Raw genomic sequence first — 25089 nt, 5'->3', positions numbered from 1 at the left:
CTGTTCAATCGTTTCTTTTCACGTCCTTGTCTGAGCCCATAATACATGGCTTTGCACTTTCCACGGCAGATTTTAACTTTTTAACTACTACTTTCTTTTTTCCTTACAAAGCTCTGATGTCTTTTGCAGTCAAGTGGTGTCCTTATTGTTCATTCAGAAGTTTCATTGCTGTTGTTGTTGTTGTTTGTTTTTGTGAATCCTGAGGACAAAAAACCCCCTCAAGATTTCTGTTGGTTTAGTGAAAGCAGTGAGAACGTAGCACTGTTTCCCCAGAGGAACACTGAGCAGTATCAGCCGGAAAGGAACAGGGCGTTTAACACGGACAGCCATCATGTCCACAGAGGAAATGACAAGAAGACTCAAAGAAGAGCTGATCTGCTCCATTTGCTTGGGATATTTCAGTGACCCAGTCTCCATACATTGTGGGCACACCTTCTGCCGAGCTTGCATTACTAAATATTGGCATTGGATGAAAAAAAACCACTTCCACTGCCCTCGGTGTAGAGCAACCAGCCGGAAAAAAATCCTGAAGCCCAACCGGGAGCTGAGAAACATTGCCGAAATTGTCCCAAAGCTGAATGAAAAGACGGAAGAAAAAGGAAAGATGAGAGGGAGGATGTGTCAAAGGCACCAGGAGCCGCTGAAACTTTTCTGTAAAAATGACCGAATGGCGATCTGCATGGTGTGTGACAAATCTAGAGAGCACAAGGACCACATGATGTTTCCTGTGGAGGAGGCCATCCTAGAATATGAGGTAAGATCAAACATAATCCAAGCTAGATGGCTTATGCTTTTCTGTTTTGGCTAAAATGTACACCCCTTTTTCATATATCCTTCATTTGTGGTCTGAGATGTTCAGTACGCTAGCTTTGTGGTTCTCTGCAGATTGGTTAGTTGGCAGTTAGTAAATGAAGACTCAGTTACATAATGAGCTGGTACAATGGCTGCTTATGGGGATATTTTGGTGAGGGGAGGACTCAAAATGTCCCTTATTTGTGGCAAAATCGATAGAGAGTCTTGCTATCTTACTTCCTCTGCTGTAGCCAGATGAAATGTTTGCTGATGAAGATATTAAAAGACCTGGAATGTAACTGCCAGTCAGAGTACAGGTAGTCCTCGAGTTACAACCATTCGTTCAGTGACCGTTCAAAATTACGGCAGCACTGAAGGAATGGTACTTACTCCCAGTCCCTGAAGTTATGGCCGTTGTAGCACCCCTGTGGTCGTGTGATCAAACTTTGGGCGCTGGGCAGCCCACCCGCACTTAGGACTGCAGGGGCGCTTCAACTCCCACTCCTGCCTATCTCCCCCAGCATCTCTGCCCTTTTGGCCACCCTGGACAGTGGCACTCCTCATCACCCCTGGGCCTCTACTTCAGCCCAGTGCTGCTGGGGCCAGCCACCCCAGCACTACAGTGCAAAGCCCCAACCCCCCACCCTGCGCTCTGCCATCCCTGCCATGTCCAGCTGACCTTTGCCGTCTTCCTTCTCCTGCTGCTGATGAGGCTTGCCCAGCCTGGCCCTATGCAAAGCAGTTGGCAACTGGGGCTGAAGTAGAGGCTTGGGGGCAGTGGCGGCTGGCCAAGACTGCTGAAGGCCCTGGGCCTCTACTTCATCCTCAGTGCCGGCACCACAGCTGAGGGGTGCCACTGTGCAGGGCAGCCAAAAGGGGGGAGATGGTGGGGGGAGTTGAAGATGAGGCAGTCGCTTACCCTACCAAGGCTTGGAGCTGGGAGGCACCAAGCCTGGAATGGCTTGGATCGGGGTAGGTCCTCGCATAATGACCCGTGGGATTTGGTTAACAATGGCAACGGGGACTTCTGGGATTTCTGTCGCTAAGCAATGCAGTCACGTGACGCCATGCTGTATGACCGCATCACTTAGTGACAGAAATTCTGGTCCCAATTTCCATCGTAACCCGAGGACTACCTGTACTTTAAAACTGGAACAATTGAGGATGATGTTACGCTGTCCTAGCTCTGCTGGGGACGAGACAAAAGCCACAACATGAGAACATGGCAGAAAAAAAGCAAGCACCAAGACCTATTTTTTGCAGGGACATCTACCCTAAGAAAGGGTCATGTGACTGTTGAATGGAGCATGGGGTGGGTTCTACCCTGTTCTTCTTGTTTACTTTTTCTTTGCTCTTGTATCCAGCTGGAGGCCCCAGTGCTGTTTTTTTTTCCACACATGGGACACTTACAAAATTAGCCAGATGTCTGTTTCATGCTACATGAAAGCACTCCTCAAAAAGCCAAAATAAGCAAATAAAGCCTGTGCTTGTGAACTGCAGCAAAACAGCACAGGGTCTTAATGGTTTATTATCATTTTTGCTGCCAAAAGTTTCTTCAAATGATCTTGGGGATAGGATAGACCAGCTTTCCCTAGAGTCTGGTGTCCTCTAGTCATATTGGTCTTCAACTGTAATAATCTCCCAGCTGTTGGCAATCCTGGCCCATGGATTATGGGAGCTGAAGTTCAGAACAGGCATACGTTGATTATTCGTGGTTAAAGTTTATGGCTTAACAAGTTATAGTTTCCATATTATTCTTGAAAGATGGACATTGAGAATGGTTAAGTCTGGAATGTAAATATATTACATGAGTGCCTGGTTTAATCTTAAACGTGCTAGTTGGAAGACTGAACAGAATCGCTTTGTGTGAGATGGGCGGCCATATAAATATGATTAATAAATAAATAAACTCAATAAATAAATAGCTGGATGCTCCACATTGGGAGAGTAAGGGGCCTGTTAAAGATTCTCTTTGAAGGGGTCCAAGGCCACAAGGTATAATAAGTCAGAATGCTGTTCTCCCTTATTCAGCAAGAATTCCAAGACCAGCTGGTATCTTTGAAGAAAGAAAAGGAAAAGCTCCTTACATTTCAGGCGGTGAATTCAGCGAGGAGCGAAGAGGCCCTGGTAGGTTCTTGAATTTATTTACTAGCAGAGGGGAAATTGCCCTCAGTCTGTCTTTTAGAGGACAGTAGTAACCAAATGTTTCCCTGCTGGAATTTATTGCAGAATACAATAAATGCTGAGATGCAGAAAACAGCATTGGCCTTCAAGCAGGTAGATCAATTTCTTGATGAACAGAAGCAGCTGCTGCTGACTCAGTGGAAATCACTCCAGGTAGCAGTGAAGAAACAGCAAGTACACATGCCACAATCTCAGAGGAGGTTTCTTGCCTGGATAGCCTGATCTCTGTGGCAGAAGAAAGATGGCCCCTACTAGACTATGAGTTTTTACAGGTTAGGAAGTTGACACTATTTTCTCTTGTGGTAAATGAGAGTTCTCCTATGAAAGATGGGATGGGAGAATAACTCCGGGACAGTTCTTGAAATTTAGAACAAGAAAGTTGGGGATGGACAGACCACCAGTGTTTTATGTTAGATCCCTCTTCCCCAAACTAGTCCCACTAGACGTGTTGGTTTTGCCCCTTCCTGGGCAGCATGACCAAGAGCATCGGGAGGAAGGTAGTTTGGGGGAGGCAAAGTTAGATAAAGGTAGCTTAACAAAACCATTGCTTCCCATGTGGGATACCTACGAGAGAAGCTTATAAAGTGATGTGTGGCATAGGAAAAAGTGGGCTTCCTCTCCCATAATTCCAGATGTAAGGCTGGATTCACACATTGCTTTGGCTAATGGTTGGGGTTTCTAAGGTATAATTGGTGCTGTTATGGTTTGTCCCATAAACCATCATCAAAACCAGACAGTTAATGTGCTCTGTGCTAATGAAATTAATTGGGAAATAAACACTCATCCTTGAAATGGCACCATTCACATAAAAGAAGGGGTATCAGAAAGGCTTAGGGCAGTGTTTCTCAACCTTGGCAGCTTTAAGGTGGGTGGACTTCAACTCCCAGGATTCCCCAGCCAGTTTAAAGAGCTGAAGTTCACCCATCTTAAAGCTGCCAAGATTGAGAAACACTGGCTTAGGGGAAGCTGAGGAAAAACTCAGAGCGGGTTTTGCACACTCAGTAGCCACAGCGTGCTGAGGGCCTGTTAAAAGAGAAATAGGAGGCCAAGTCATGGGGAAAAATGGAACAAATTCTGGAGGAATTTGAAGACCTGGCTTTGCCACCTGGCTTGGGGTAGGGAGGGGAATAGTCATGCCTGGGGCTGGCTAGTGCCCTAAAGTACCCCTCCCACGCAAAGACTGCATTAGATCATAGCTATCCGGACTTCGTTACTTGTAATTGTGACTTGTAATTTGTTACTTGTAACCGTTTTTATACAGTGCACTTTTATATACTGTAATTTTATTATATATTTATTGTTTTATTGATTATTTTGCTGTAAACCTCCCAGAGTCCCTCTGATGGGAGGAGATGGGCAGTGACAAATTTGATAAATAAATAAACAAACATTTTATTTATTTATTTTTCAGATTTCTATCACTGCCCATCTCTCCCAAAAAGGGGACTCTTTTAAATAAAATAAACTTTTATTTAAAAGGGAACTCTTTTAAATAAATAAACATCTTGGAAAAGGGCTAGTGGCTCCAGTCCACATGGCAACGTCTTGTTGTAGACTCTGCTTGTATTATGTAACGCTAAACTATTTCTTATCTCCCTCTCTCAGGAGGTGCAGACCACACTGATGAGGTATTGGTCTTCTTTGTCTTCTGATTTGTGCTGGACTGTCTAAGAAATGAGAGCCAGTTTGGTGCAGTGGTTAAGGCACCAGGCTAGAAACCAGGAGACTGAGAGTTCTAGTCCTACCTTAAGCTCAAAGCCAGCTGGGTGACCTTGGGCCAGTCCCTCTCGCTCAGCTCTAGGAAGGAGGAGGCAATGGCAAACCACTTCTGAAAAACTTTCCCAAGAAAACTGCAGGCACTTGTCCAGGCAGTCGCCAAAAATCAGACACAATTGAACAGCAGAAAAAAAAATCTAATAAATGCATAGACGGAAAAATAAAATGAAAGCTGATGAGCAAAACGGTGGGGCCATCAGCTCATAATAAGCTCCATTCCTTCTTAAGTATAATTAGAGGTGGAAGCCATTCTCCTGTTGTGAGACGGTTAATGCCAGCAGCTGAACAACCTGCAGCCTACAATTCCCCTCTCGGTGGCCCACAGAGGCCCCTCTGATCAGGAACACACAAAATCGATGGTTGCCATTTTGAGATGGGGAAATCAAACAAAACCTATGGTGTAAACTCATGTGCAAAAACTGTGCAGCCTTTTAACCTCTCCCTAAAGTCCAGCTCCCCATCTGTGCTCTGGCCCCACCTAGTACTCAGCCCTCCCCAACTGTTTCGTGTTATCTTTGCCCATCAAAAATTTACACCCCCCCCCCCGCTGCTTTATGCCTTTCTGACATATCTTAGGGCAAAAGCAACACAAATGGTCCATATGGGCCTTTTCCACCTTAGAACCATCCACCCATTCTACATATAAAATTTTCCTTCCTTTTTCAGGTTAAAGAAAAGGAAGTTTCAAGGGTTAAATTATTTTTTCCCTGGAGAGGAAGAAAGGCTTGATTTTCTCATGAGACAAAACGGGGTGGTCACACAGACTTTGTGGGAACTCAAAGGTATGAGTTTAACATTTAAATATATGTTTAGGTCCAACTTTCTAAACAGAAGTACGTTTCATGCATGTAGAAACAGAAAGGAACCTTAAATGCAAGTTCCTAAAAGAAGTGATGTGTTTTGCTACACTCTATGCAGCACAGAATTAGCGCTCTTCCAAAAGAGCATTAAATCCATTTCTCTAAGGTGCCTGCATACAATATGGTGACCACCTTGAAGAGCGCTGGTTGGACATTATGCAGGCAGATGCCTCTGCAGAAACCAGAACCAGGCCAGGCCTAAATGGCCACAGAGGGCAATTCCCAACAACTGCAAAGAAGGGGACATGCCTGCAGCAGCCTAAAGTTGCCAACAGGAGCTGGGCAGATGCCAACCTCTGACTTTGTGAGCAACCAAATGGTCAGCAAAGCTGCCAGATCATATCTTCAGCAAAAATTGTCTTGGGAAAGCAGGGTAAACATTTTAAAACTGGAACAGCTAAAGAGCCTCAAATGTAGGCTGGAAGGAAACAAAATCAACATCATGAGAACATGGCAGAAAAAATTATTTCTCATGACACCTTCATGCCATAGTTAGATGGAAACGAAGATGCATATTTTATTACTGCAGAATCTTTTGTGAATTGCAGTCAACTTCCTAGATGCATGGAGTGTAATTTGGTTGACAGAAGCCTCTGGAAATAATTATTTGTTTTTAAAAAATATGTATATACTTCATCTATATAAATCCCCAATTTGTCTAGGGTAATGTTTAAAAAGCAGCATTAGAAAATAGAAATAATGAAAAGACCAATATTTCTGGGAATTAATGGCTTGGAGCGTTGATGTAAAAATGCACATATTCATGCCCAAGCCGGGGGCCATTTGTACCCCAAAAAGTCATCAACTACAATATTCCCTCTCATTGTATTTTTATGCTGAGAAAAGCAATATACACATTTCTCACTGTTTAAAGCAACTTGCTTGTCAGTAATTTCATTGTAAGGAAAATAGAGACTTCCAGTTTACTTGTGACCATAATATAGTCATTAATTTGGTCAAGCAGTTGCTTAGCCACATTACATTCATTAGCAACACTTCTGATTCAACAACAAAAAACTGCTTTAGAGCAGTGTTTCTCAACCTTAGCAACTTTAAGCTGTGTGGACTTCAACTCCCAGAATTCCCCAGCCAGCTGCCAAGGTTGAGAAACAGTGCTGTAGAGCACAACTACATCTTTTCCCAGGATTGCACAGAATTGTACTTTCTGTAGCTGGCGTACAAAAGATGTGTGTGCAGAGTAGTGTTGCAGGTATGCCCTGGTGTGCTCTAAAGCACCTTTTTTGGCTTTGGCTATGGAGCACAAGTATTGTCACTGGTGTTACCACTGTTTTCTATAACATTGTAACTGATTACTTCTTTCTCTAGCTCGTCTATCTTCAGAACTACAGAAAGAACCTCATGAGTTTCCAACAAATTTTGAAAAAGAAACAAAGTGGCAGTAAGTTTTTCCTTCTACCTACAGTTCTGTAATGTGGTGTGGGGGTTTTTTGCACCCTTGAATGTCAAAGCCCCAACTCACATTTATTTAAAATAAATAAAGGAAAAGAATAAAACCCACTGAGATACAACCACAGTACTGGTAGTCCTCGCTTAACAACCTCAATTGGGCCCAGAATTTTGGTTGCTAAGCAAAGTGGTCATTAAGTGAAGCTGACCCAATTTTATTTTTGTGGCGGCTGTTACATGAATCACTCCAGGTGTTAAGTCATTAAGTGAACCATGCGGTTCCCCATTGATTTTGCTTACTGGAAGCCAACTGGGAAGGTTGAAAATAGTGATCACATGACCGTGGGATGCTGTGATGGTCATAAATGTGAACCAGTTGCCAAGCGCCCAAATTGTGATCACGTGACTTAGGGGATGCTGTGACAGTCATTAAGTGTGAAGACTGGTCGTAAGTCATTTTTTCCAGCACTGTTGTAAGTCCCAACTGTCACTAAATGAATGGTCATTATGTGAGGACTACCTGTGTCTTAAACAAGTACATCATTTGTCTTTACCATGAGATTTGAGGCATGTTTTGGAGGTCATCCAGACATTTAGATTTGTGGCTTCCCTTTTATCTCATCTTGTTTTGGAGAGTATTAGCTACTTAACTACAAATTAGTCATTGGCTTGGGCAACACATGAAGCCGCAATTGGATCATGGAAGTTTCAGGTCCCCCCTTGTTGGGGAGATGGGCGGTGTTACAAATATGATAAATAAATAGACTGTGGTTATGGGCCATATAACACGCTAAGCCAATGGTGCGTGTATCAGAAGGACAGGCTGATTTGGCTTTTATGAGCAGCTTAATTAGAACTACGAATGGGAGTGAAAAGGTGTGTTTGCATATATTATAGACACAGAGGTATGCTCGCAAGCAAACCAAATTAACACACCAAAACAATTATATTCTCCTTTGTCAGATGCAAAAATAACAGTGTATGGGAAAGGATAGAACCAGAATAAAAGGAGAAGTAGAAGTCATATTTACATTGTTAGATTTGACCTGGGTTAACAGAGGGGGGAGATGGGAAGGAACTGCAGTGGACAGAGACGGGAGGTGTAGAGAAAGGAAGAGTTATATATTTCACTGTATTGTAAACTCCAGCTACCTTCAGTTGTTCTACGCAGCCTCAAAGGTGCTCAAGGGTTAATTTTTTAAAACCGTTAATGTTAAGGGTTAATTTTCAGTCTTTTCTCAGAAGAGAGCTTCCCATTTCTGATCTAAATAATTCTGAAGATGAGCCCTTGAGGGTTCCAAGGTCAAAGTAAGCTCATTCCTACTGGATCAGCAGGTAGGCATGCATTCTTCTGCAAGCAGAACATGTTGACAGTCTCATCTGGAGTTCTGACCACATACATTAAAGTTCACCTTACAAATTACCTTTTTACTTATTTTAGGTAGGGCAATTTTTTGAATTGTTTAGGGCTTTTCTTCTGCCATCCACACCTCCTTTCCAGGTCCCTGGCGTAAATATAAAGTAGTAAGATACCCCAGGGGAGGCAGTCACTTTTAGCAGATACATTAATCCCCTGCCCCTGCATAGTCTTGGACCTCTTGTTTCCACTAGATGTTCTACCATGGGACAGGGAGGGGGAGGAGGAGGATTCCAGCCCTCCTGCTGCAAAAAGAAAACAGTTCCAGCATTCTCATCTTCCAGCAAATAACAGGAAATTGGAACAATACCAAACAGCAGTTGATGCTTCTGATTGTGGCCCAGAGAGCAGAATGCATTCCTCACCATCTCAGCAGCCTGTTAAAAGGGCACCAGTAGGAGACAGTAAGTGCACGACAAGGGCTTTTGCCTGTATTTTGCCCTCCTTTCTCAGCTTTCATTAAAAACAAACAAACAAGAAAATGTATCTCGTGTAAACAATGGGTGCAAAGGCTAAGGTCCCCATTTTTGTTATGCCCCCTTCCCTCATAAACTTAGTGTGATTGTTTAGCTAATGGTAACTTCATCTGCAGACGTTAGCGGTTGATAATACCATGACAAGCAGGTGTAAAGGAAATATTCTTTATTTCCTTAAATGTTAGCAGAGTCTGCAAGAAAAACCTCACAATAATCAGTTTCAGCAATGGCTCATGTGCTATGAAATAAATACTGAAGATTATGCTCCCTTTCTAATGCTCTTCTCGCCTAGCTAACATGAAGAAACATGAAAAATCATCTCCGTGCTCACTATCTTAGGTGGAATTATGTACCAAATTCTTGTAGTGATACTTCAGCAGAAGCAACACATCCACTGTAGGTAAAGGTAAAGGTTTCCCTTGACATTAAGTCCAGTCATGACTCTAGGGGGCGGTGCTCATCTCCGTTTCAAAGCCGAAGAGCCGGCGTTTGTCCGTAGACACTTCCATGGTCATGTGGCCAGCATGACAGTCACAGAACGCCGTTACCTGCCCGCCGAAGCAGTACCTATTAATCTACTCACATTGGCATGTTTTCAAACTGCTAGATTGGCAGGAGCTGGGACTAGCAACGGGAGCTCACCCCGTCATGCAGATTCGAATCGCCGACCTTCCGATTGGCAAGCTCAGGTTTAACCTGCAGCACCACTGCATCCCTACATCCACTGTAGTACCTGCTATATTACTTAAAAATGCTTCACATCTGTGTAAACCTGCCTGCTTTCTCCTTCCAAACTACTTTCTATCAAACATCAATAAGGGAGTGAAAAGAAGATCAATACAAGTAGCCCTCGCTTAATGATCACAATTGGGACTGGAATTTTGGTTGCTAGGTGAAGCGGTCATTAAGTGAATCCAACCAGATTTTATGACCTTTTTGCGGCGCTTGTTAAGTGAATCACCATGGGCATTAAGTGAACCACGTGGTCATTAAGCAAATCATGCAGTTCCCCATTGATTTTGCTTGCCAGAAGCTGTCTGGGAAGGTCACAAATGGCGATCATGTGACCACAGGACACTGTGACAGTCATAAATGTGAACTGGTTGCCAAGTGCCCAAATCGTGATCATGTGACAACAGGGTTGGTTGTAAGTGTGAGGACCAGTCACAAGTCCATTTTTAGCAATGTCGTAAGTCCGAACCATCACTAAACGAATGGTTGTTAAGCAAGGACTACCTGTATGTAAAATATTTGGGTGTCTTGTGCCTTTTAGGGTTTTTCCCTTCTTGCATTACTTACTATGAATTCTTGGGAATTTGTCTAATTGGTTTAAGTCTTACCTACTGTGAGACACTGATGATCTCAAAGAAGCCCAGGGATCAGCTGATATCACCGATAGTTCCCTTTGAATGCATCCATGCAAAGCCAAACCAAAGCATGTTTTGACTAAACTCGGTCTGTCAAAACTTGCCTCCTCTTCTAACCAACTCCAGTCCCAGCTTACTTTAAGAAAAGTGATTGGTGGATGTTTTTTCTCCTAGTTGCTGAGTTGGGTGGGAGGAGGTGGTAGATGCCAAGGGAATCTACCTGCCTTTGATATGCTCTGTTCTCTTAAGGAAGAACAGCACCATTCCCAGCATCATGTCTATGGTAGGATAAAGGATCACCAGCGAGGGCAGCAGCAATGTCTACGATGGGGCAGGGGGAGAAAAAGCAAGCTGCCATGACTGCCCTTTTGACACCCCCCTTCCCCCCACCGCACCAAGGCTGAGGGAGGGCAGCATATTTTATGCCTGGTGGTTAGCATTTTTAAGTCAGCCTTCAGTATAATTATACTGAGGAACAGCCTTCAGTATAATTCAGTCTTCATCCAATATATTTCACTGATTCTATTTTATATGTAAATTTAGCGTGCAAGCCTGCCTTCTCAGGTGAATATAGCAGTTAGATTCTGGATGGATCAGTACCAAATCAGCCCACCTCGTAGATTTGCCTCTAAAAAAACCCAAAACAAAACATTTTGCAGGCCCCGCATCTGTCATCTAGTCCCTCCCTTTAATTTTTTTTTCTAGCAAGAATCTTGAAGAAAAAAAAAAGAAAATTAAAGGGAGAGACTGGATGATAGATGCTGGGCCTGCAAAATGTTTTGTTTAATAGGGTTTCAGATGTAAAAGAAAATAGGGCATCTCTTTGCCCTATTGAAGCTTGCTGGACTTGCTGAAATTCCCTTTGTCTACACAATTGTTGTTACAGTGAATGGCAGCTGATCTCAGAAAAGCTAAATGGCTTGAACTTGGTTAATACCTAGATGGGAGACTACAAGGAAATCCCTAGGAAAAATTATGATAAAAGACATTGCAGTTTCATATTACTGTGAAGAAAATGGTCACCAGAAATCAAACCCAATGCTACCTTGTTGCACAAATGGTAAAAATACCTGAGTCCTGTCTGCTTTTGCATCTGGTCCCTAGTGTATCTGCTTATTTTTTTTTCCTGCTCTAAGCAATGAGCAGCCATATTCACAGAGCATGTTTAGACCTCATTTGGCTGTTCAGATAATTGATCCTAAATCCTTTGTGCTTTAGCAAACGGTGCAGTTTTTTCAAGCCTCCTGATATATCTTCTTCCAGGATAGGTACTGTTATTTTGGTACATATGGTTCTATTCTTAGACATTGATTGCAATTACTACATAGGAATTAAGAAGTCACATTTCTAATTTATTTTAGAGATGCTCTACGGAGGAATTTGTTTACTGTTCCTCGAAAGTAAAGCCCTTGACATGAATTTATATCTGTTTTAACTATATAAAGCTAAATAATAATGTGTTATCTGTCTTGAATTGCAAAAGATTAGCTAAATTGCTTTTTTTAATATTCCATCAAGTGCCATTAAGTGGTTTCAAACCCTTTTTTCCCAAATGAATGTATCATATTTCCAGATTCTTTGAGTTCCAGTGGCATAATTTAAATTCCTGTTAAAATATGTTTCACACATTGAACCAAGCAAAAATATGGTTTCTTAGCCTGTTGCCTAGCACTCTGTATGAGTAGACCTTGCAGTTTATTGAGCAAACCATGGCTTCTTGGCCAGTTTTGAGCTTGTTACAACCAGCAGTCTACAGTATATTCTCCCTGGTGGCCCTACTTCCTGATCTAAGGCCCATGATAGGAGCACCCATGTAAGTCTCCTGTTGGGATTGGATTGAAATAAAAGCCAGGGAAACTGCAGACCACTGGAGAGAGAAGAAATAAACAAAGACAGAAAGCTTGCATAGATAGTAATCATCATTTGGTGACTGCCTCGTTTAGTGACTGTTCACAGTTATGACTGATGAAAAAGTAAAACTTATGACTGAACCTCACATTTATGACCTTCGCAGGTCTGTAAAGCAAAGGAAAGCTGAAGTAAGATCATAAGCACATTTGCAGTTTTACTTAGTGGAAGCTTCACTCAACAACCAAGTTGCCAGTCCCAATTGTGGTCATTAAAAAAGGACTACCTGTACAGTTTTGCCATCTTCAAGATAAGTGTAAGTTTTCTGTATCATGCAAACATCAACATTTTTCTCTCTCAAGGAAAAAAAATCCATGAAATTGAATGAGAAGGGTCAAAAATGCTGATTTGGGGAGGCACAGGACTGACTTCATAACTTGTCTAGAGTCATAACAAATCATTAAAATAAAAATAGAGGGCATGGTGCTTTTATCTCCCACCAGGCAATCTTCTGCATAGTTATTGGGAGCAGCAGAGGAATTTACTTTGGAGGAAAGATTTGTAGGTTTGCACTGGTGTAGCACACCTTTCTGTAAATCCTGGCGAACCTTTGAATCGGGATCTTAAACAGTATCCCTTTTTGTAAGTATCCCTTTTTATATCTCTGCCCCAAAGCAAAGGGCGCACTATGCTTTAAAATAAATAAGACAGGAAGTCGGTTTGTAATTCTGCTTTCAGCAAAGTTGGCCCTCCAGCACTCCTTATCAACAAGCCAGCTGGCTGCATTGCTTGGCCCACCATCACATTACAAGCCTTAATTCATTCTTGCCACAAAATGTGTGTGTTCAGAATCGGTTCAGCTTCCTCTGTACAGCCTGCAGGGAGTTGTTGTTTCAAGCATGCCGTGGGGATGCCTTCTCAGCCACCAGAGGAAAGAGTGACACAACCAGGCCAAAAGAGAAATTACGGGTTCTCCCACAGAGAGAAACATGGAAACGACCAGTCTTCTGAGATGGCTGAGAGAGCAGGTTTTGTGCTATCTCTGCCAGGAGAGTTTCAAAAATCCATATTCATTGCCTGGAATTCCACACACAAGCCAAGTTTACAAGAAAGCAGACTTCTCGCACCTCTAACAGTGGTCTAGAAAAGGCGATTTCAGCAGGTGCAGTGCTACTCCAGTGAAAATTTGTCTTCCACAGCAGTTATACTATAAAATCACAAGCACCCTGTCCTCCCAGGCATCGGGTCCATATACTTGGGAATAAACTCCGTTGCTATTCATGAAACTGGCTCTTTATAGGCCTGTAGCCCTATTGTAGGATGAGCTTCCCAGCGTTAAATCTAAACTCCAACAGATAGATGATCTTTCGCGTACAGGCCAAAACAGGCTTTAGCGGTGAGAGGGGTGCTGCTCATCCACAGAACCCAAGGCTGGAGAGAGCCGAGTTCACACACCTTAAAGCCACCACGGTTGGCTTATACCGATGGTTAAGGCATCGGCTGGATTTCCCAGGACTGACCGCACCGCAGAGTACCCAACCGTGGTTTAGCCTAGTTTGGTGTACTGTGCGCTGATGCGAAGGTAGTCGGCGACAGCGCCCTGACATTTTAGCCTCCCCTTCACCAGCACGCTCAGGCCGCAGGAAGCCCGCTCGCGCTTTCGCTTCCCACCGCGCTCCGCCTTGAACAGCCCGCAAATCGAGACCGGGGCTCCCGTTTGGCACTCCTTCCCCGCGCCGTTCACACACCGGAGGGCCCCATCAACCAATCAAACCTGAAGCCACAGAAGACGACTCCTCCCACCGCCCAGGTTGGCCGGTTGGAGGAAAGCGAGAGTTTTCTAGGAAACTTTGGGCGCTGGGTCCGCGAAGCGCCCCTCCCCGCCCACCCCCCTTTCCGCCCTCCCGGAGCGCTGGAGAGGACGCGGGTCGCTCCCCTCCAGGCCATGGGAGACCGGGAGCAAGCCGTGTCTCGTGTTCAGAATGCCCCGGAAAAGCGGGTCTCCGAGACAAGGACGTCGGAAGGGCTGAGTCTCCGAGCGGCCGAAGGGTTGGCAGAAGAGGCCCTCTGTGAGAAGCATCGGGAGCCCCTCAAGGTTTTCTGCTGGAACGACCGCGCCCTCATCTGCTTGGTATGCGACAAATCCAAGACGCACCGGGCCCATCTGGTCCTTCCGGTGGAGGAAGCAGCTCAGGATTACAGGGTAAGGCAGCGTTTCTCAACCTTGGCCACTTTAAGAGGTATGAACTTCAACTCCCAGAATTCCCAGCATGGCTGGCTGGGGAATTCTGGGAGTTGAAGTCCACACCTCTTAAAGTGGCCAAGGTTGAGGAACACTGGGTTAACCTGCTGGTTAAGGCATCAGCTGGATTTCCCAGGACTGATTGCACCACAGAGTACTCAACCATGGTTTAGCCTAGTCTGGTGTACAGTGGAAACCCAGCCTAATTATCCTAGCTTTTTCCCTGAGAAACCTAGAATGATGCTCCAGAACCTGTTCCTTCAGTCCCCCATTGAAATCAGCTTCCCAAATCCCATGAGATCAAATATGTATGTTCTGTATGATGCATCTTCCCCAGCAAGATGATCTCCAGAAATGCAAGAATACAGTTTCTATCATCCCCCATCCCTGTAGTAAACAGAAGTTGCAGTTTGACCCATCTACAAGGGTTCCTTGCAAGAGTCTTCCAAACGAAACAGTTCATTGGATCTTAGCTTTGGTGCTGGCACTCAAATCAAGCTTGACTCCTGGTAGCTTCTTGGACACATCCATGTAGTTTACTTGGCAACAGTATGGAAGTGATTTGTCATTGGCTGGGATCCTGGTGGTCTTCCATCCAGTGCTAAACGAATCTTACCCTGCTTAACTTTTGAATCCAGACAAGATTATCATTATCATTATTACAAAATGTTTTTATGACAGTTTGTAAGAGGTGTACTGTGATTTATTCTTAGAGTTAGATCTAATCTTAGGTCTAGACTTAGACCTAGACTTAGATCTAATCTTTCCTCTGCAAGATCAAAAGGGCAGTAGGATTTTCCTCTTGTTTTACAGCTCAATTAGGTAGGCTGAATTGTGAGATTGTGGCATGAGTGAGAAAAAAATTGAATGAGAGTCTTCCCAGGATCGATGCACACGTTAGTCTATCTAGCCAAAAATCAGGAGGAGTCTGGTAGCAGCTTTTCAGACTAACACACTTTATTACAAGGTATAAGCTTTCAGGAGCTACAGTTCACTTCATTACACGCATCAAGTGTCTCACTTTTAATGCATCTGCATAACCACCTCATCTCCCCTCCCTTTCCTCCCATCCCAATTAAAATCCTACATCAATCTAGCACAGTGTTTCTCAATCTCGGCAGCTTTAAGATGTGTGGACTTCAACTCCCAGAATTCCCCAGCCAACATGGAATTCTGGGAGTTGAAGTCCACACATCTTAAAGCTGCCGAGATTGAGAAATACTTGTCTAGCATAAGCCTGGTAGGGTGGATGGAACTCCTTGTTTGATGTGTTTGGCTTATGGTTCCATATGTTTTAGTATTAGTTGGCCGTATTATTCATTTATTTCACTGCAATTTTTTTATCTTGCTCTGTTATATTGTGAGCCAAGCAAAGTCAGTGTGGAGTTGGATAGTGCCCAGATCAGTAAAATAAATAGCCAAAATGAGAATTGCAGAGCTGTGCCTCGGGCAGTAGCAACAGACTGGGTGTTCTTCCAAACAGCCAAGCAGGATCAGACTTGGTTAGTACTTGGATAGGAGACTACCAGGATATCCCAGACTTGTAGCTAGATTGGACAGTTGGGGGAAAAAATGTCTCAGAAAAAGGAATGGCAAAGCACTTCTGTGTTGTTGTAAAGGAAATAACGTGGATATGTCTGTGAAATCACCAATAGTCAAGCTCAGTTTGAGGGAGATTTATTTAGTGTTGGTTAATCTACTTTTCCCAGTTGTCTTCTCCCTGCTTAGGAACCTGCAGAGAGATCCTGGCAGTTGACAGGCCTACAGTATTTAGCCTAACATCCTGCTGTCCACATTAGCCAACGGACTGCCTCATGGAGACCGTTAAGCAGAACCCAAGGTGGCCAAGTCTTGTCTCTACTATTGTTCCCCAACAACTGGGGTTGACGGGCATTTTATACTTTAGCCCAGGGCTTCTCAACCAGGGTTCTGTGGCGCCCTTGGGTTCCACAAGAGGTCACTAAGGGTTCCCTGGGAGATCACAATTTAGTTAAGAATTATTTCCAATTCAGGCAGCTTCACATTAAAGAGGCAAGTTTCATTCTTTATTTTTATTTTAAAAACACTCTTATGCATACAGTATGCACAGGCCTACACATGAAACAAATATAATAGTTTTGTAACTTCTGGCCTATATTTGAGCCTGAATGTGCAGGGGTTCCCCGAGGCCTGAAAAATGTATCAAGGTTTCCTCCAGGGTCAAAAGGTTGAGAAAGGCTGTTTTAGCATTTCAATAACTGTGGGGAACAATCTTAACAGGTGTCCAAAATGGTTTTGTTTGCTCAGGAAGAGATCCAGATCAAGCTGCAGAATCTTAAATTGGAGAGAACAGCTGCTGAAAGATCAAAGCAGATTCGAGAGAAGCAAATGGCTGAGTATTTGGTAGGTAACTTGTTCATACTAGGGAAAATAATTACAGTGCAGCAGTTTCTCTTTGCTGCAGAACATTCTCCACTTTGTTGACTTTTGCACATTTCCTAAAATAAAATATGGTTTTACCTCAAGTTTCTGAAAAATAATCATGAGCAATCTGTGTCCATTTAATCCAGAATGCAGGATTATAGCCTATAGTTGCTCTCTGGCTTTATTTAATTTATTTCATGCATTTGTTACATTTTACACCTTGCCTTTTCACTAGAACAGTGTTTCTCAACCTTGGCAATTTTAAGATGTGTGGACTTCGACTTCAACATGGACTTCATGGCTGGCTGGGGAATTCTGGGAGTTGAAGTCCACACATCTTAAAATTGCTAAGGTTGAAACACTGCACTAGAAGCGTAAGGTGACATGCTTGTTTTTTCACCCTGTGAAGTAGGTTGGGCTCTAGTGACTGATTCACAGTCACCCAATTAGTTTTGTAAATGTGTGGGAACTTGATCCTGAGTCCCATAGTCCTGGTATCACAGTCTAACCAAATGGAGCTTGTCTTTCCAGTTCCATGTAATTGTTGTGTGGGTCTGTCTCTCCAAGGGGAAGAGAACAGAGATCTGCTTAATCATCCCCGCCCTCACCCCCGCCAGTCTTTATCTTCATAACAGCTATATCTGGCAGACTGTTCTTTGTCACACAGAAAATGGTGCAGATGGTCTTTATGGTCAGAAACTGTAAACCTTCTAGAGCTACTTGTCTAATTTATCCAGAAAATCAAGACACGTGTGAGCAAGGTTTCAACTTCATCCATGCGTCGTTCATGCAAACTTATGCACAGCCATTCATACCTATCTACCTCAAAGATTAGCTGGCCAGCCTAGGTCCAAGTTTCAGGAGAAGCGAAGCAACCTTAGTCTCGTTGACTTTTTATTTTCTGGCCTGTTTCTCTGTTGTCTGCAGGAAGACATCAAAGCAGAAAGAGCAAAGATTGTGCAGGTGTTCCAGCAGCTCCGCTTGTGTCTCGAAGAGCAGGAAAGTTGTCTCTTGGCTCAGCTGAGTGAACTGGAGAAGGAACAGGATGAAACTAGCACCAGGCTTTCAACCAACATTTCTTTTCTCAGTGACCTAATCTATGATCTAGAGAAGCACTGCCAGAGGCCTGCGGGCGAATTTTTGCAGGTGGACATTCTAGGGTTGTGTTTTTAACGTAAACTGTTGAGGCTGTTTCTCCCTGGGCCTAAGCATCTGTGCAGCAAAGAGGGCAGTCTGCGCTGCGCATTTAGTCTTAACTTCAGCAAGAATCTTGTGACCCTGAGTTTTCCCAGAACCCCCCTGACATGTTCTTTCTTTAGGGAACAAACCCAGGGGGGAAAAGCTTTGAACCAGGCCTCTCTCTGCTCCGTGGAGTGTTTCTAAGCATTTTGGGAAGAAGCCTACCTTTAGGATCCTCTTCCTGCTTCAAACTATCTCCCTTTGATCTCATAAAGTTATATGTTATTTTTCTTTCTTAAAAAAAAATAAAACTTTAAAATTGTTCTGAACAAGATTGTTGTCTAATAACCTTTTCCTCTTCACAAAGTAACTCAAATGTCTCTGGTTTTTCTAGGACCTCAAGGAAACTTTAAGCAGGTATGTGATTTTTAATTCTTCAGGGCTAATAAAGAAATGGAGTAATTACAGGAAAATATAATAATTTTCCTTTCTGCTCTCCTGTGAGCTCCGTCTAGAAGAGAGGAAGCCCGCTCCTATTCTTTCTTTAAAGAGGCCAGCCGGAAATTAATGTGGAGACAGTCTGGCTGTCCTCCTTATTTTTCTCTTACTGGATGGTTGGAGGCAACTCAAGCATCAGGGGAAGCCACAGAGCCAAAATAGTTTGGGACTTCTCTGATCTCCTAGGTGTGAAAAGGGCGAGTTCCTTTGCTCCCAAGAGAAACCTGTTAACCTGGAAAAAAATCTCAGTGCCATCTCTCAGCAAAGTGGTCTATTAATGGAAAACTTCAAGAAATTTAAAGGTATGGAAGCTACGCAAGAAACACATTTCTGTAATTGTAGGGTAAACCCTGTTCCTGTGAAATGATCTCCACTAAATGGGGAAAAAAGAGAGGGAAGAATAGATTAATTCTCCGGACTTGCTCTAGATTTAATGAGAATTTCTACTTCCATGAATACTGAAAGAAGCTATAGATGATAGCAGAAGTATTTAAATTGAAACTATGTTCATCCCACATTGCCCTGAAGCATTATGGTAATGTTGAGGGTATTGTGGGAGATTTAGATGGCAGCTCCTGATACTGATTTACAAGTAGTCCTTAACTTAACGACCATTTGTTTAACAACCGTTTGAAGATATGATGGCATTGAAAAAAATGACTTACAACTGGTCTTCACACTTATGACTGTCACAGCATCCCTGTGGTCATGTGATCAAAATTCAGGCACTTGGCAACCAGCTTGCACTTACGATGGTTGCAGCGTTCAGGGGTCGCATGATCACCATTTGCAACCTTCCCAACCTTCCCCAGCAAAATCAATGGGGGAAGCTGAATTTGCTTAACGACTGCGGCAAAAAAGGTCATAAAATCAGGTGTGACTCACTTAACAACCACCTTGCTTAGCAATGGAAGTTCCAGTCCCAATTGTGGTCGTAAGTCAAGGACTACCTGTACCATTACCCAAAACATTTTGTGAAAGGTCCATTTTATGTATGGATCTGCTGTTTTGACTGTGAAAATGCAGTTTTAAGCATGTCAGTAGTGTTTTGAGTCTACAAGAAAGTGTTTTGACACCTGTTTTGAACCCAGAACATATCAAAGCAAAATAGTTTGCTTACCCTGAGAACCAGTCACTTGAAAAAGATGATTGGAACATCAGTCACAAGAAAAAGAAAAATTCTAAAAGAGGAGTAGGACCAAGGCAGACATCTCCTTGAGGATGAACTATGGAATCCTGTTACATTTCAGGAAACAAGAGATCGTACATTTTACTACAGGTAGTCCTCACTTAATGACCATAATAGAGACTGAAAAACTGGTTGTTAAGCAGTGCAGTCATTAAGTGAGTCACCATGTGACCAGATCCAGTTTTACAACAATTTTTACAATGGTCATTAAGTGAATCCAGCTTCCCCAATGGATATATTTTGCCAGAAACTGGCAAAAAAGGACATAGATCGTGATCACATGACTGCAGGATGCTGCAACTGGTTGTAAATGTGAGGCAGCTGCCAAGTACCTGAATTGCGATCACGTGATTATTGGGGTGGTGCGACATTTTGCGACGGTTGTGTGAGTACAGATCATAAAGCACTTTTTCCAAGGCTGTCGTAACTTCGGACCATCATTAAACAAACAGACATTAAGCGAGGACTACCTGTAATGATCTTGCATGAGACCCTCCCTTGTCTCTGAGCATGTGGCAAGAAGTTGTGCAAAGAAACCTCAATTTTCTTTTTCTGGAGGAGAGGCAGAGAAGTTAAAGCTGCCCAGATGTTGCTGAACTACATTTCCCAGCAGCATCAGCCAGCATGACCAGTGATGGGGAATGCTGGGAGCCCCAGGTATCCCACTTCAGGTCGGGAGCATGATGTTTAGGATTGTGTTACCTCTGAACAGGAAAGCCGACCTGCTTAGAGGTCCACTCCAGATGCCACGTTTGATCCTTAGCTCCATGCCCAATGCAGCTAACGGTGCCTTCCGAAGAACTGCAGGAATCTCTTGAACACAAACTCTCTGAATCTTTCAAATTTTCAGAATTTTCTTTCTTTCATAGGTTCTAGGGCCCCGTGGGGATACATTTTTAAGTTTTTCCCACTGGGAATTTTGGATGGATGATTACAAAGACAGACAGGCAGGCAGACAGATGTGTGTGTGTAAAAAGATCTGCAAATTCTCCAATGTGCTCTTGATAGAAGGACCAACCCTTTGCCCTTATGTCTTGTCTAGAATCATTGACAGATGCATTTCAGAAAGACAAGACTCAAAGGCTAAATGCCGTCCTCATGAGCCAGGTTGATCAGCCGCAGGCTTTCGGGCCCATATCGCATGATGATGCCCTGATAGCAGATAAGAAAGGTGATGCTGGCTTGGTGTCATTTGTTTTTCGTTCTTGCACACCCTTTGGCTTGCAGCTTGGGCGGGATGAAAAGGTTGCTGCTTCTGAGGCTTGGAGAACATTCGTGTGGAAAAGGTGCTGCTTGGGATGCTGGTTTTCTACAACGCGGCCCTGTGCAGCAAGGCCCTGCCTGTGCACGATGCAGTGGCATGAGGCCAGCTGGTTGGATGGGCTTCTTGCAAATAGGCCGTGGTGCATACCAGGTGTGTTCTGAGCATTAACTAGGAGGCACCATTTCTAGAGTGCCTTACAGAGCTCAATACATTTCTTTACATAACAAGTAAATGGGCACACGCTGTGTATGGCCCCAAGGCAGGCCGCATTAGGAACTGCCAGATCAGGAGCTTGATGTAGACAACCTCTGGTAGCTCGGGGCCACAATTAATATACCTTGGGAGAAGCTGGAAATGAGTTTGCTTGCATCACACTCAGAATCAGATTTTCTAGGGAGGGTTTAAGACAGTTGAGAAGCAGCAGGAGGAGGAAGACAGTGATTTTGGGGGTTATTTCTATGTTAAGCTTAACCCTATGAGGCTGCATTTTCTACTTTAAACGGTAAGAAATTGCATGGCTCATTTTTCACATGCATAATGTTCTGGGGCTGCAGATGTCTCATCCTACCTTAAGAGATGATTAAAAGAAAGCTTAGGAGATGCAGATACTAGTAGGTGATCTCCAAAATAACAGTTGCATGTTGAGGTTGTATAGTGGATGCTGAGGCTTCGGGCAAATGAACATTCACTGTTGCTTGTGAGCATCTGTGTTGCTTTCCTGGCAGGAACAGCTTTTGCTTTAATTGGATAATTGAGAAGTCGGGTTGGAGCTAAGAAGACAGCCTGACCATCGCCCTCCTTCTGTGTCTTTCAGTCTCCCCAGTCAGCGTGACCTTGGACTCACATACAGCCAATCCCCATCTCCTCCTCTCCCTGGATCGGAAGACAGTAATGCACCTGGATCACGCGCAGACCTTGCTAGACAATCCAGAGAGATTTGATTCTGAGCTCTTTGTGCTGGGCTGTGAGAGCTTCTGCTCTGGGAAACATTCCTGGGTGGTGAACGTGGAGCAGGGGCAGAACTGGGCCGTTGGCATCGCCCAGGAGTCTGTGAAGAGGAAGGGGTGCCTCAGCCTCAGCCCAGAGCAAGGCGTCTGGGCAGTGGAGCAGTGCTGGGGCCAACTGCAGGCACTGACGTCTCGCTGGACCACCTTGTACGTGCTGAGGAAGCCCAAGAGGATCAGAGTGTGCCTAGACTATGAGGGAGGGTGGGTGGCGTTTTTCGATGCAGAGCTGGACGTTCCCATTTTCACTTTTCCGCCTATCTCATTCAAGCAAGAGAGGGTTCACCCTTGGTTCTGGGTGGGGTCTGGATCTCAGCTCACCTTATGCCCCTGAGGTCGTTCCTGGCATTTTGAATTTCAGCAATTGGAGAAGTGTTGTTTCATCTTGGACCTCAAGCAGCAACGTGACAGTTGGCTGGAGCTACTTTTGTTACCTCTCTGTCTACAGAGGAATGCCTACTTTTTTGTTCCGAATTTTTAGTTGAAGCGTTAGGTGTCACAGAAAGCATCGGTCGAGGATATATGTTCATGGAAGGAGTTGCAATTGGTCAAACTGGCTTTTGACTAGCAGAAAGCTGTGATGGGGTAAAAAATATAGCCATTTGGAAATGTTGACATAGTTGGACACACTTACCTCACAGTAAAGTTGTCCTGCCCTACCCCAGCTGTAACGGAGCGCAAAATAAAATAAATGTGCTGGAGAGGAGGCCAAGTAGAACATTTAGAAACGCAAAGCATATGTTTCTAGCCCTCATGGCTGATGGAAAGGTGCTTGGGAGAAATTGTGAGATGGCAGTTCTAATTTAAGAATTTAGAGTCAAGCTGAAAGCCTCACCGATGGCTGCCGGCCTTTTTGGCAAAATCTGAAGTCAGAGCCTTCAGCACACAGCCTTCTGGGACACTGCAGGTAGATTTCCATCCCCACCTCCCTCTCGCATGTGGGGGATAGGAGAGCTTCGAATCTTGAAACTCCTACACCCTCCCCTTCAACTCGTTTTCTTCCGCTACAGGGGCTCTATATTAATTCCAATGCAGAGTTTTCTGCATGAAGTAAGTTGCATCTCAACTGATAGTAGAACTTGCTTTCTTTTTCCACCTATTAATCGGAAATTATCTCCTCCTTTTCACACTGAGTTAGAAATAACACGTAAGTTTTAAAGTTGCACTTGAAAAATGAATCTTGCAAGCAAGTAAAATCATGTACTTCATTTCTGTAAGGCTGTTCCATTGCGCAATGCTTATATTGATTTGTCTTGGAACGTAACTGATTTCAATACACGTGGATTTTCCTTGTTTTGACATTTTTTGTAACTAATCTTGCGCAGACACACCTACTTTAAAACAAAAACCCATGCCACCACTGTGAATAACTCCAAATTGCTTCAAGGCTGCAACTGTGCTTCGGTTCGCACTACATAAATTCACTGCACGTTTTAAGCCCACCGACTGGTGATTTTTACAATTTGTACTTTCAGATACATGTGAATCTGTTACTCTGAGTTTAGCCAAATTTTGTTACATCATATGCAAAATACAGTTGATTGATGCATCCTGTTAATTTTATGATTTGCACTTATCCATATATGTGTGATCTGGGATACATTATTGATTTTTGTGATATATTGGTCGTGGACTATATTTTTTTCTCTATTTTAAGCCACACGTGAATTCTGCTTCTGGCCTAAAACATGCGCTACAATCCTTAGAAACCATGTGCTGGTTTATGATTCACTGCCTTTCCCTGATCGATAGGACTACACAACGTATGGCCCATGAGATCCTGCTTGAACACCTACCTAGCCAACCAATACTAAAGGCTGAGTGAAAATAATTCCCATTCCCTCAGATGAAGCTGTCAGATAAGTGGGTGGAGGATTGCAGCCTTATATATGCTGACTTCCCAACATGGTGTTTTCATACTGAAAACAAATTTATTTCATAGAGTTAAAGCATACTGAAAAGAGTTATTGAATGTTTAATTTAGGTGCTATCCAGCTTCCATATTTCTCTGGGTGGCTCACAATAAAACAAAATAAAACAATACAAGATAAAATAAGATGGAAATCTGGCCACTTAAAACAACGAAACACAACACCTTCACTGGGGCTTCATTCATCCTAGCCCAAAGTCTAGGAGACTAGCTAGGTCTTTAAGGCCTTCTGAAACTCCACCAGGATGAAAGCCACCCAGATCTCAGGGGGAACCTCATTTCATTTCATCTTCTATAAAGCCTTACAAGTACATACAGTTAATATACAGTTAAGCACTTTGCCAGCATTCCCACCAGGGGTTGGCATCTGAAGGCCTTGACTGCAACATCCAGAGGAGTTCCACAAATTACTTCAGAGCCATCTGAACCCATGTTTAATATTACCTTAAGACTATCTTGGAACATCTTAAACCATTTAAGAAGTTATTTTCTCAGCCTTTACCTACCTGTCAATTTCTGACCAACACAGAAATCCACTATTACACAATAGTTGTAACCCATTCACTGCCCATCAAGACCCACATCAAACATACCTTCCCCTTACCTTCCGCTTTCTGCAGAGTTAATGGATTTCTCCTTGCCTGGGAGTGGGTGTGGTTGAGAGGGCTGACAATGGCTAGTCATGGCATTCACATACAGTGGATCACACAACTATCACAATACTTTATCCCCCGCAATTTGGATTTACTTTACATATTAATGTCTCTGCAGGTTTCTCCTAAGTTTTTTATATTTTTTATTTTGTATGTTGGTTGGCCAGAGTCACTACTGCAAGATGGGTGGCCATATAAATTGAATGGATGAACAAACTGAATGAATGAATGAATCTCTCTCTCTTTTGGCCCAATATGGATGGGTTTAGCAGGTTCACATGATATGCTACCCCAGTGTTTCTCAACCTCAGCAACTCTAAGATGTGTGGACTTCAACTTCCCTAGCATGCTGACTGCGGAATTCTGGGAGTTGAAGTCCCCACATCTTAAAGCTGCTGAGGTTGAGAACGCTGTGCTACCCCACTGTTCACTTGATTAAGTAAGTTGTGTTATTTATTTATTTCATATGGCATAGCAGAATGCAGCATTGTTGCATAAAAATTGCAAAAACAATATATAAAAGTGTATAAAATATAGGACATTGGGACAATAAATTATTTCAAAAACACGCAGTACAAATGATGAATAAAATTATGAATA

At 43.4% G+C, this 25089-nt stretch overlaps 2 protein-coding genes and 1 long non-coding RNA gene across 3 annotated transcripts; all 3 read left to right on the top strand.

The window, feature by feature from the left end:
• The first annotated feature begins 141 nt into the window (after positions 1 to 141).
• LOC134489928 (E3 ubiquitin-protein ligase TRIM17-like) lies at positions 142 to 7043 on the top strand. Its single transcript, XM_063292805.1, has 3 exons — positions 142 to 754; positions 2824 to 2919; positions 6939 to 7043. The coding sequence occupies exons 1-3, from the start codon at positions 332 to 334 to the stop codon at positions 7041 to 7043; spliced, it is 624 nt and encodes a 207-aa protein (XP_063148875.1). The 5' UTR covers positions 142 to 331.
• Positions 7044 to 8642: 1599 nt separating this feature from the next.
• LOC134488982 (uncharacterized) lies at positions 8643 to 9723 on the top strand. Its single transcript, XR_010067066.1, has 3 exons — positions 8643 to 8840; positions 9205 to 9312; positions 9643 to 9723. It is a non-coding gene; the product is annotated as an uncharacterized LOC134488982 (long non-coding RNA).
• Positions 9724 to 14036: 4313 nt separating this feature from the next.
• On the top strand, positions 14037 to 22607 carry LOC134488981 (zinc finger protein RFP-like). The gene is made up of 7 exons (XM_063291363.1): positions 14037 to 14330; positions 16656 to 16751; positions 17700 to 17918; positions 18346 to 18368; positions 18636 to 18751; positions 20681 to 20809; positions 21717 to 22607. Exons 1-7 carry the CDS (start codon positions 14073 to 14075, stop codon positions 22238 to 22240), a joined length of 1365 nt encoding a protein of 454 aa, XP_063147433.1. The 5' UTR covers positions 14037 to 14072; the 3' UTR covers positions 22241 to 22607.
• Positions 22608 to 25089: the final 2482 nt, after the last annotated feature.

Source organism: Candoia aspera, chromosome 2 (genome assembly GCF_035149785.1).
Source record: "Candoia aspera isolate rCanAsp1 chromosome 2, rCanAsp1.hap2, whole genome shotgun sequence".
In the NCBI taxonomy this organism is placed as follows: Eukaryota; Metazoa; Chordata; class Lepidosauria; order Squamata; family Boidae; genus Candoia; species Candoia aspera.
Note: the sequence above shows the minus strand (reverse complement) of the source record. Positions and strands in the feature narration are given on the sequence as shown.